This window comes from Clarias gariepinus, chromosome 10 (genome assembly GCF_024256425.1).
Source record: "Clarias gariepinus isolate MV-2021 ecotype Netherlands chromosome 10, CGAR_prim_01v2, whole genome shotgun sequence".
Lineage (NCBI taxonomy): Eukaryota > Metazoa > Chordata > Actinopteri > Siluriformes > Clariidae > Clarias > Clarias gariepinus.
In genome coordinates, this window is record NC_071109.1 from 31816484 (window position 1) to 31829498 (window position 13015).

The following is a 13015-nucleotide window of genomic DNA, read 5'->3' on the forward strand; positions in this document are numbered from 1 at the left end:
ATTAGACAATTACAGAAGCAAAGACAAAGATCAAAGCTGCAGCAGAATCGAGAAACATCTCTCTCTCTCTCTCTCTCTCTCTCGCTCTGTTTGCCCAGCATGAACTGCTTGTCTAAAGGGTTCAGCAGTCGAGCTTTGGGACCTGGAGATGTCTTAAAGTAGGAAATCAAAGCAACTGACTCGTCTAATACTCGTCTACAAGATTATACCACAAGTCTCAGCTTAGATACAGATAACTGAGTAACCTGAATGAAAGACGGCAAAAGTTTGCACCTCCTTTTATGTGAATCACTTGTAGCCCGCTTCTTCCTACACATGCTCACGACCACTTTTTCTTTGTTTGTTTGTTTTTTTGTCGTGTTGTTGTACGTGCAAACAAACCACTTGGCAATAAAACTCTGTCTGATTCTGATTCTGATGCACGCCTTTTCATTTCCTTAGACATTTCATTGCATTTAATTGTCAAGACATCGCTTTTGACACACAAACATGGTTAGTTTCCTAAAAAAAAAAAAAATTACTGAACACCTTTCAGAGAGATTTTTTTTTTTAGATAGAAAAAAAAATGCAGCCAGGAAGATTTTTAAAAAAGCATTTACATGTAATTATCCACCCCTAATTTGCCCAAAATATAATTAATTAAATTATTCCTAATAAATCACCCCAGTGATTACATATGCTAATGGGAGTGTATTATTTGGTGTGTGTTTTCCATTTAACAATAAACAAAACAGCCACATTGTGTATGTTAAACAATTAACAATGCAAAGGTGATTTACATATTCATCTCATTCTTTCCAGTCACTTTTCTGCCTGTAGAAATGCCTCTTTGCATACCTGATTTTGATATGTGTTATACAGTATGTGTTGTAACTCAGCCAACACATCCTTTGCTGAGCTATATCTTAATCTTTATTAAAGTCTAAGATAATAATAAAAATGTCAAATAAGTTACTGTATTGCCTGAATCTTGATACCAGTTACTGTAGCTGTAAAGTTTTCAAAAACACAACGCGCTTGAGTTTGTAACATGAGTAAACCCTCCAACCATTTTAAAAGATTTTCAGGAGTGAATACCAAAACTAACTGAATTATTCAATCGTTTTCATCAATATTAATCAGTTCTTACACGCAAGTACTGTAGCCATAAAATCAACTATTCCGCCAGTCATTGTGCATCTGTAGATGAGGTGGCTTAATTGGGAGCATTCTCTCATCGCTGTGCTGGTTTCTGATGCGTGACTAGCATCAGAGATAAGATCCACATTTAGATCTGACTCAGACCTCCTGCTGAGCTCAGAGTACAAGGCAAAAATGATGTAGCTTCAAGGGGACCGCCGCAGTGACGAGCGACGGCTCGCTACCTGAGAGTGTACGGAGTGATACATGGTTTCGACGTCTAGGTTTTGTGTTTGTATTCTTCACGTTAAAAAAGTGCTGATTAGTGATAAATGCTATTAATGAGTACATTTCATACTTCATATATATATTCAGTTGTATAAGAATGTTAAAAAGTAAAATAAAATTAATTGAAAAATGTCAAAATGAATAATAACTATTATTTTACTACTTGCCACCTGTTATTTTTCGCGAAGAAAAGGCAACATGGTAAATTACAGCTTTCATGTAGCATTAAAATGACTGTAATAAATAAATTCATGTTTTTGGACACAAGGTGAAAATGATCAACTATGTACTTAAGTATTTGGCATTATTGTTAAATGTTAATAACATTCCTTATACTGCGTTCACAAACAAATTAAGTGCTTAAATAATTTTTTTTATGTAAAAATCTAATATGCATAAAATTATAATTGATACTAAAGAAGAGCGTACTGCATCATGGCCTAATTGGTCAAAATGTCCATTTTGTATCCCTCAATACTACATCTCCAAGCTGGATTGTTAACATTTGTCAAGACCAATCTGAAAGTCCTGGAGTGTCAGCAGCTTACAGTATGAGAGAGGGACTACAGAGGAAGAGAGAGAGAGAAAGAGAGAGAGAGCGAGAGATGAAGAACAGACTCTGGGAGCACGGCTTGGCCATCGAGACAGCCGACACAGCCTGTCTTGCTGCCTGAGAGATGGGAGTGTGCCAGCACCAGCAATGCACACAGAATAAAATAGAGACCTAGCTGCACTTCCTCACAGAATGCACTAAATATAACTGCATTCTTGAACCAAATGAACAAAATCATCTCTAGATGTATCTGCCTCTCCAACCCTAATGACCTTCTCCACCTCCTGGGGAGCTCAAAAAGAGTAGCACACTAAAAGCACAGACTCGATGTGTATCTTTTGGACTGTAATTTTATTTTATGATTTTTTTATTTTAGTTTTAATGAAATCATTGATTTGATTATTATTTATGCATTTTTATTGCTCCAGTCCACCAACACCACTTGCACGTTACAGGAACTCGGCTGGGAGTTATTGCTACATCACCTGTACAGTACAGTTCTGACCTCACTCCAAGCCATTTCCACATGTTTGGGCCTTTAAAGAAGTTCCTGGAATATAAAGTACGGTCCAAAAATCGTATAGTAATCAGTAATTAATATATATATATATATATATATATATATATATATATTTATATAGTTTTATCACCAATGTTTCATTTTGACTGCATTTATATTTTCATAATGAATAAAAAAAAAATTAGGTGGTTAGTTAGAGTGATGCATAGCAGACAGCTAGCAATGTCTGCCTGCAATGGAGCTGTTACTTAAATCGACCATGCCTATTGGAAATTATACATAATTTCACGACTTACTGTAATGTAATTTTAACTGATGAGTTACATAAAAAAAATCACTTCCCTACAGTTGTTATAAATGGGAAAAAACAAGCACTGGTGATAAAAACAGTTTTTTTAACCGATACTAGGATGCAAACGTTTCTTTCTTTTGTAAAATTGGGCATTTTGGCGGCACGTTTACTTAGTGTTTAGCACTGTCGCCTCGCACCTCCAGGGTCGGGGTTTGATTACCAACTTAAGGTCTGTGTGCGTAGCATTTGCATGTTTCCCCCTTGCTTGGTGGGTTTCCTCTGTGTACTCCGGTTTCCTCCCACATGCAGATTAGATGGTAATACTAATTGGTGTACCCAAATTGCCAGTAGCCTGTAGTGTGGGAAAGAACATGCGTGTGTGTATCCATGAGTGATGGATTGGGTTCAATGTGTACCCCACCTCGTACCCTAAGTCTCCTGAAAAAGGAATTTTATTGTTGTTGTTGTTGTTGTTGTTGTTGTTTTTGAAGGTACTATTGACTGTACATTTATTGTTATTTATGTAACAATTTTCTGCTTTGTTCTCAAAGTATGAATCCAAGCCTCGGTTACAATTTGTTAAAATGTTACTATTTCAAAGAAACCTTTGAACCTTAAGAGACAGAGGGACTGAGAGAGAGAGAGAGAGAGAGTTTATAAAGCACGCTCACACACACACACACACACCGGAGCAGCGGTGATGGCTCGTAACGGAATTCCACCGGTGTCTTCTGTCTGTCACATGCGCGCGTGAGGGCAGGATTCTGCGCGCGCGCACACACACACACACATACACACACGCGCGCGCACACACATACTGTAGACACTCTCAGAGAGACGTGCGCGCGCGCTCGTGCGGGGATGCGGCGGCGATGGCGTGCGCGAGGCGGATGAAAACTTTGGCGTCGACCTGCGTGATCCTCAGCGGCATGACCAACATCGCGTGCCTGCTGTACGTCGGCTGGATCACCGACTTCATGAGCGAGAAAGATCCGGAGAGAAAGTTGGAGGAGGACAGAGGAGAGACGCTGCGCATCCTGGAGAGACTGGAGCGGCTGGAGACCGTCATCAACTCACACATACAAGGTACCCGAGTGTGTCACATGCAGTGTGTCTGAGGGTTCAAAACTTTCAGTGCAAAAAGAAAAAAAAAAAAAATCTCCTCTGATGTCTGATCCCTGACTCCAGATGTTCTGCAGCATCCACTTGACACACTGTGAGTAATACAGTAATACTGATACAGTACATGGCTGGGTTCTCCAACTTTTATACACCACATTATTTATTTTAATTATTAATTACTAGTGTAAGTAAAGTAAAAAGAGTTTGTAGAGAGAGTTAAAAGATTGAAGCTAAATATAATCTGATGTAATCAGTGATATTATTATTATTATTATTATTATTATTATTATTATTTCAAGTTGAAGGTTTCAGGTCTAACTTATTAATTTAAAGAAATAAAAATTTGTAAGGTTAAGTTGTACTTTTTTTGTCACCAGACAAATACACTCCCTGTTCGGTAATCGGAGAGTGAATCACAGATGAGAAATGGAAAAAGTAGATCGGATTAAAATCGTGTTAAAATTTACTTATACCACTTCAGCGCTGTTATTTCAGCCAAAGTAAAAATATAAACTAAACCCAGTAAAAATATTCACTTTATCTTTTCTAATTAATATCTATTGGTGCAGGTGTTTGTTTACATTGAGACAGTAGCGCATTAGTAGATTATTTTAAAGTAGTTTATTAAATCCGACACATAACTGTTCATAACATCACTTTTACTCAACATTTTGGTTTGAGCGCATAACACTGTCATGTCAAATATGCTTTTGTTGGCATTACATGGCAACCATATACAGTTAGTACACAGTAAAACAAAACAATGTTCCTCTAGGACCAAGGTGCTACATACAACATAAATTAACAACATAAGTTAACAAAAACTAACTAGCTAATTTAGAGACCTAATTAGCTGGCTAGCTGGGACAAGACAGATTGACATTTTAAGTTAACAGAGAACTATCTACATTTTTAAACAAAAGAGACAACATAAAGTGCACAGGCAAACAAGTGACAACATGACATTACAGACGGATGCCCTTCCTGACGCAACCCTCCCATTTTACCTGGACTTGGGACCGGCACTGCATCCAGTGGCTGGGGTTTGGGCACTGGCTGGGAATCGAACCCAGGCCTTCCACATGGCAGGTGAAACCACCAATGCCCCTACATTACATTTTGTGGAAATTTTACTGTCATTTTGCAGGTTTGACTTCAGTGTGATGCTGAGACAAAATCTGGCTGGACAGACAAACATACATACAGACAGTAAAATTTCTGAGACAATATATGAAATGTAAAAACATCCATTTGAAAGAGCGAGTTCTGACCAATGTATAGACAAAACCTTTCTTTTATTGTATGTACTCCGCCCAGCTTTATCTACAGTACATCCCTCACCTGTGTTAAAGTCACTGGAGAAAACTTATTATATCCATATCCGGTCAAACCCGAGCTCATCCGCCTCAGGGGTGTAGTATATGTCCATTTTTTCTCAGCATGGACATTGTTGCTTCAGTTAGCCTTCCTGTCAGCTCTGACCATTCTCTTCTGAAATATCTCATGAACACGGCATTTTATTTTTTCTATCCAAAGAACTGGATTTTTTGTTTGCATGTTTTCTGCATTGTTCTCCCACCTTCCAGAACTTTTGACTAGAGCATGCAGAATTGTCCTGTTCCATGTTTAATTTCTTGTTCTATAGCCTTGGTCAGACTGTCAGCTCAAGTCCACATTCTATCATATCCAGTTTGGAGTCAGATTGCTTTAGTGTAGACTGAACCTTATAAAACTACACTAATTCTGATTTTTAAAAATCTGATTTAAACAATATCCAGAGTAGGTTTTAAAAGATGTCTCTCAGTCTGGATACTCTACCTGTTCAAGGTCACTTGCAATGTGTCAAGTCTGCACAATTGTGTGGTATAGACTTGAAATGGTTAAAAATCCGTACTGATATTATCTGGTAGCGCTGAGAGGGCACTGGTGGCTCAGTGGTAGGTGTTTCCCCTACCATGCGGAAGGCCCGGGTTCGATTCCCAGCCAGTGCCAGTATCGATTAGAGGGTAATGTTTAGTAATGTAGTGTGCAAATCTAGTACTTGCAGTGCAAGTGGGCTGGGATGGATAGAAGGAGCTACTGCTGAAAAATAAAATAAATAGTAATTTAAAAGAAAGTGCAGAAATCATGAACTAGTTAATTTTTGGGACTTGTGAACTACAGTATGAACGTGAATATATTTATTTAATGTACATGAACTGGGGTCCGTTCTTCACACGTCGCTTGACGCATCCGAGATGAACTGACACATCTAAGATGAGATCATCGTGCTAATTCCGATCTGGCTAAGTTGGTTCTTCGAGCTCATCTGTTGTTGATGATTAGTATAGCTGGATTGAGTTGTCTAGGATTATTGCGCGCTTGTGCGTTGGTTTAAAAGGCGATATGCATCGACAGTAGAAACACTGATCACAAGCCCTTTGATTGGTTGATGAAATGGCAAAAGAGCGAGCTTAATTTTTTTTTTGTAACACGTGTTATGCGCTGAAATGCCCCCCTGCCATGGATTGCCCCCCCACATAATCGCTATTAAATATTATATTAGAACATAAATTCATAGGTTATTGGTTTACAAATTACATGAGACAATAAAATAAAATAAGCAATATGAAAATAAATACGTTGTATATGAAAAAAATAAAAATATATATATTTTTAAATACATGTATACTTTTATATTGTTTATTTTATAAAATTAGTTTAGTCCAAGTTTTCATTATAAAAAATATTTATTTTTATTATATATAAATATTTTTTTTTGCATATTCATGACAACACCCTGAAAAATAAATGTGTCACAAAATAAACATTATACAAGTATTCAAATTAATGGTCTTGACGGCTGTCACGTGCCTAGGGTTTATTATAATAGTAATATCATATTTGATAATAATAAACCTATGAATTTATGTTCTAATATAGTATTTGATAGCGATTATGTGTGTGTAAGATACTTTTCTTTTCCCACGTGAGTCAGTCCGTGCAGTCGTGCTCTTTAACCAATCAGGTGTGACCTCGCCATTTCAGCCAATCATAACCCGCCAGGAGCCTAAATCCTGTTTACATGAAATAAACCTGCTACCGAGCAGGTTCAAGCTTACGGATATGTTGCTATGACAGCAAATGCGAGATGAACGAAGCAATCCAAGATCAGGACAAATCCACAACAATCAAATCCAAATGCTCTTGTAAAGAGTTTATTTGTTTGTTTGTTTGTTTGTTAGTTTGTTTACTACATGTCACATTAGGTGCTTGCACCATAAACGTCTGTAAAAAACATCTTCATACAGAGTGTAGTATCCATTAAAGCATACTATTTAATAATTTGATGTGCAGGGTTGGATGTGTAAAAGTAAAAAAAAAAACAACAACTCAAGGTCCTGTTTTTGGCACACAAAAAAGGATTTTGCACACACTGACAGCTTGTAGTCTCTTGTGTGCATCAGAAATCCTGTGTACTAGAATATGTGCATGTCTATATTTTTCATATTTATATGTTTTTAATATCAATGTACATTTTTTATATTGGCTACAGTACACTTGTCCCTTTAGGTGCTTCAACTTGTGCCTATAGAAGCTATGCAGCTGATGCACACAAAGTGTAACACATGGGTAATATCTATTTAGTAGTTTAGTTCGGGTTGGGATTTAGCCCTGGATTTAGTACCTATTAGAGTGTAGTACTGTATTTACTAGTTTAGTGCACAGGGTTGAATTGAGCTAATTAAAGTGGATGTGCTCCACCCCTGTTTGCCTGTACCCCTAATTGCTCCGGTAGTGACAGGTCCACTAAACATGGAATTCTGTATTTTTTTGGACTCTACAATTCATTACTAAGAGGTATAAGCCACCAACAAACTGCTTTTCTTAGATTTCTTTATTTCCATGCCTGAGATTTCTCTTCATCCTAATGATCTCCATAGGATTTCTTTTGTTCTCTTCAGGAATGTGGGAAAGCCCCCTAATTGGCGCTCTTGGCCTGGATCTCCATGGTTTTATGCATCGCACTTCCAACACATTATCGACTAATTCAGTAACTGCATAATTGGGCTACAATTTCTTCCTACCACACAGGAGGCTGTGCTGCCCGTAAATGTGTGGATAGTTTAGAGTGCACCACCTGTAGGATCATTGAAGAACTGCAATATTGTATAACCTGAAATGCAAACATCTACAGTGGTACCTCGCCATACGAACTTAATAATGAGCCTTAAGAATTTTTTCGACTTAAGAACTGATATTTTGCAAGAAATTTGCCTTAGCATATGAGCCATTTTTAGCATATGAGTGAGCAAACCAAGCCAAACCAAATGCCGGCTAAGTTGCGCGTACGTCCAGGAGTCGTTCAAAACATGTTTGCATCAGTAGAAGCCAAGTGAAGCAAGTTGAAAATTTTTTTAAGCAAGATTTAGTGAAGACATAACGCCATGGGTCCCAGAAATGTTAGCAAATACGGTAGCAAGAAGAAAAGGGAGACACTTTCAGTTTAATTTTTAATGCAATCTGTGCCAAAAGGAATCATAAATAAGTGTAAATAAGTGAGGTGTGAGTGTTTATTGTCTATTCATTTCATATTTAAATTTACATGTCTTTTCAGCAATTATTTGATTGGATTTTATATGATTATATTTAAAAATATGAATATAGTGATCGAAATTGGTATTGGAAATATTTTTAGTGACTAGAACGGATTATCTGCATTTACATTGTTTCCTATGAGAAAATGTGTTTCACTATACGAAATTTCGCCTTAAGATCTCGCCTCCGGAACGAGTTCGGTTTGTATGCCGAATAAACACATTAAATAAAATGTAATAATAATGATAATAATTTGGTATTCAGTGTGGCGATAGATGAATCGCCACACAAATGAATCGTGATACACAACTTAATCGAGCGTTGCCCAATCTCCACTATAAATAATCCATTGAGTATTATAGTAATTAACTTTCAGACTGAAATGTGCTTATCTCTTATTGCTGTGTTAATTTGGCCACTAATTTGTCAGAGCTCTTGCATTAGCTCATTAACAAACCTGTACTGGTGTCCCTTAGTGACAGATGAAGTTACCCGGATTTAGCTGTGCACTTTTTTATTTTTTTCATATTTTAGTAGACTGTATAAAGGCAGCAGTAGGGATGGCCATCCTAGTGGAACAAACTCATTATCTGTTCCGCATCCAGAGCGACTGTTTGTACTCATCTGAGGTCTTTGTTCAAGAAATGTGTTCTTTTATGTTAAACAAATGAGCAGAATAACAGTTACTATGACAGTAACATTCTTCAGATATATTTTTTATGCAATTTGTGTAATACTGGGTGAAATGTGTGTGTCAACCTGTGTGTGAGTATGTGTGGCTCAGTGTTCATACGATAGAGCACTTATTCAACAGACAAATGAAATTATATGTATAATCCAAGTACAATAAAATATAACGTGATATAATGACACAAATGTAAGTCCTCCGTTCCTGCCTGCTGCATCCAGAGAAGAATGGAGTTAAAGCATGAAAATATGCAGTGATGATTGAGTCATGGGTTTAGAAGGCATTTGCGTGTAAAGCCTGATGTTGCTGGATTTAAATCTTTCATCATATCGTATTCGTAATTTGTTGCACAAACTGTTTAAATGTTTTGTTTTTGTCTTGTAGAATAAATTATGTTCTGCCACGGGCTGTACATCCTTATTGTGCCTGAATGTTCCGGCTTTTACTAAAGCTCATAGCACTCACGCGCACACTCACACACACACACTCACGTACACACATGCGCTCAGGTAGATCTCTATAATAGAGAGGGGATGAGTGTAACTCCGTAATGCAGTTTCCAGACAGCAGAAGAGTGCAGGATTACGCCAGAGTGACGCTTATTCCCCCAGAACGTATTAAAAGTCACCGAGTCTGGTCTTCACGCTCATCTGAACCGCCTGATTAGATCGTCGCGGAAGGAGACCGTCCACTTCTACAAAAAGGCCGAAGTGGTTTTGCTAGGGAGACGAAGTGAAGCATGTTAATAGCTACATCATTTCTCCATTTGCTCTCGCTCGCAGTGTGACAAAGCCTCATTAGTGCGAGTCACTAGCGGTGGATGGAGGGTCACGGTGCTAACAACAAGCACGCTGAAGCTCAACAGTGTTAGGGTTGGGTGTTTTTTTTTTTTTCTGTTCAATTTTTTTTTTAATTGGGAAATGTCGAAAAGGAGCGAGGAAGAAAATTATATGACTACGAAGAGAAAGACTTTGATTCCTAAGAGATAAAAAGGCAGATAAATTAGTCCAATATAGTGGTTTATAACTTAGAAATAAAAACAGACTGCCCTCATCACACTATTTCTTTCTTTCCTTCTTTCCACTAGGGTGTTGATAAAGTAGAGTAACAGTACAGTAAAGTACAGGGTGTCAATACAGTACATCCATCCATCCATCCATCCGTCTATCCGTCCAGCATGGTCGACTGAGGATCGTGCTTAAAATGTAAAAAGGACGTCACCAATCAACCATATCATTACCAACCTGGTTAATATTGTACAGGTCCCACCTGTGCCACCAAAACATCTCCGAACCATCAAGACCTGGACCGCACCACCACTCTGAAGGTGTGTGTGGTATCTGGCACCAAGCTGTTAGCAGCAAATCCTTTAAATCCTGTAAGTGAGGCCTCCATGGATCCACCACATCCTACAGATGCTTGATCAGTTTGAGATCTGAAGAAGTTGAAGGCCGAGTCAACACTTTCAACTCTTTGTCATGAACAGTGTGTGCATTATTCTGCTGAAGGAGACCACTGCCATCATGGGACATCATTTGAAGGGATGGAACTCGGTCGGCGGCAGTGTTTAGGTAGGTGGTACTGTACATATCAAAGTAACATCCACGTGAATGTCAGAACCCAAGTTTACTAGCAGAACATCGCTCAGAGCATCTCACTTCCTCCGCCAGCTCAGCTTCTTCTCATAGTGCATCCTGGTTTCATCTCTTCCTCAGGTAAGTGATGCACTTACACACCCACATCCTTCCAGCCACATGATGTAAAAGAAAACATGTCCGGCCACCTTCTTCCATTAGCAGCTTTCAGCGGTGCACACGGGTCAGCATGGGTGGATATGCTGCCAATACACAATGAACTGCAACGTACTGTCAGCTTTGGTTTCCCATGACCATCTCACTGGTTCACTGGTTCTCCTTCTTTTGGAGCACTTTCAGTAGGTTCTAACCACTGCGAACCAGGAACACCCAACTGGAGCTGCAGTTTTGGGTTTGGTTTGACCCGGTCTTCTAGGCATCACAATTCGGCCCTCGTCAAAGTTACCCAGATCCTTGCACTTGCCCATTTTTTCTAACTTCAGCACATCAACTTTTCCAGCACATCAACAAGAACTAACTGTTCACTTGGTGTCCAATACAGTGTCTCCCAGTCCTCAACGTGTAACAATAAGATAAACAATCTTATTTATGTTTATGTTTTTATTTATGTATCAGTGGTTTGAATTTATTTAGTATATTTTTTGGCTGATTGGTGTATATGCTTATAGTAAAGTGTCTCGAACATGAACCAATAAAACCCACTTGCTTTATTTATATGATTTCTGCCAGTATGAACCATTTGTGACGCTGTTCATGAGTTGTGCTCTAGTAGAAGTCGTCTAGTAGAAGTGCTTTGACCTCAGTGTGCATAAAGCAAAAGCTGTTAAGGAATCTAATAGATCATAACAAAACTATCTAGTGAAAAGTGCTGGAAACTCGCACCTCTTGTGGTTATTCACAGTCAAGGCACGATGGTTAGAGAAAATAAAATCGTCCACAAAAAAACTGCCAGAAAACCAAAATTTATTTTTGCTTCAACAGTAATGAATAAATCTTTATTTCAGAAAGCAGGACAGAACCATTCGGTGCAGCTCACCTGGTGCATTGGTTCTGCTGCTCTGTCTGGAAACGCTTTAATGACTGAGCTGAGTCAGAAACAGTATGCGAATAAGTACAGTACCTACTATAGCGCCTGATTATGGCTGAGTCACCTAACACGCTCAGGCATAGCGTGGGGAACTTCATGACAACCATTAACTATAATAACTAGAATATTTATTTTTTAGAAAATTTTTAAATTCTAATTGTTTATTGCAGTAGTGCAGCTCCGTGTTACAGGTTTATATTAATTCGCTCGTTCAATCGGTCGTTATTGCATCTATAGTGATCACCTGTTCGCATGGAATTACAGATTCAGGCAAAAAAATTTATACACATTTCAGGAAAGAAAAATATACAATATATTAATATATAATGTAAAGTAATAAATTTATTATTGAAATATTTTTAAAAGATAATCTTTTCCTGAAGTGTGTATACATTGTTTTGGCTGTCTCTGTATAATGAATGTTTTTTTTATTCTATGTTGATCTATATTCCTAATTCTGACTGAGCCATATTCTTAATATACTGTTTTATGCTTTCTGTTTTAATGTCGGTCCGTATCTATTTCTTAATCTTCTTCTAGTTTCATATTTTTTTTCCTATTGTTTTCTTCACTTTGGTCAACTTGAAGTTGTTAATAAGTGCTATGTAAATAAATTATTAATTGATTGATTGATTAATTGATTGATTGATTGATTGATTAAGGCTTTGAATTAAAAGAAAATGTGTATTGATTGTTTTGGTTTGGATAGGGGGCAGAGGACACACTCACACACCCAGTCATACACTACGGGCACTTTGGAAACACCAATTATCCCACACTGCATGTCAAACGCCTCACTTTAGCAGTTTTAGCCACTATTTCTAGCACTGCTATAAAATCCCCTTGCTAACGTTGCTAACGGATGTCAGCGGGAGCACTACGTATGCGTCACATGGATTCCGATCGGCCTGTTATCGTTCAGGTTGCATGACCGTGTATTGGATATGTATCCGATCTAGGACCACATACAGAAGTGACTTCGATCTGATCAGACAAACATCAGATTTGTGCGTTCAGACAGCCCAAAAAATCTGATCTGTGTCACAATAGGGTTAAAAAAATCTGATTTAAGTCTCTTTAAGCTGGTAATGTGAACGCAGCCTAAGAGTGAGAGAACAGATGTTTATATCTTCTATAATATACAGTATGTGAGAACAGGGAGAAAAAATAGTT

The 13015-nt window shown here is 38.0% G+C and overlaps 1 protein-coding gene across 1 annotated transcript in view; it reads left to right on the forward strand.

Annotated features, from left to right (window-relative positions):
• Positions 1–3606: 3606 nt before the first annotated feature.
• The window catches only part of galnt18a (UDP-N-acetyl-alpha-D-galactosamine:polypeptide N-acetylgalactosaminyltransferase 18a), a 102302-nt gene continuing 92893 nt past the window's right edge, over positions 3607–13015 (forward strand). The window contains exon 1 of the mRNA XM_053506482.1: positions 3607–3858. Coding sequence (XP_053362457.1) covers positions 3645–3858 — 214 coding nt within the window. The 5' untranslated portion in view covers positions 3607–3644. The remainder of the gene's footprint in view (positions 3859–13015) is intronic.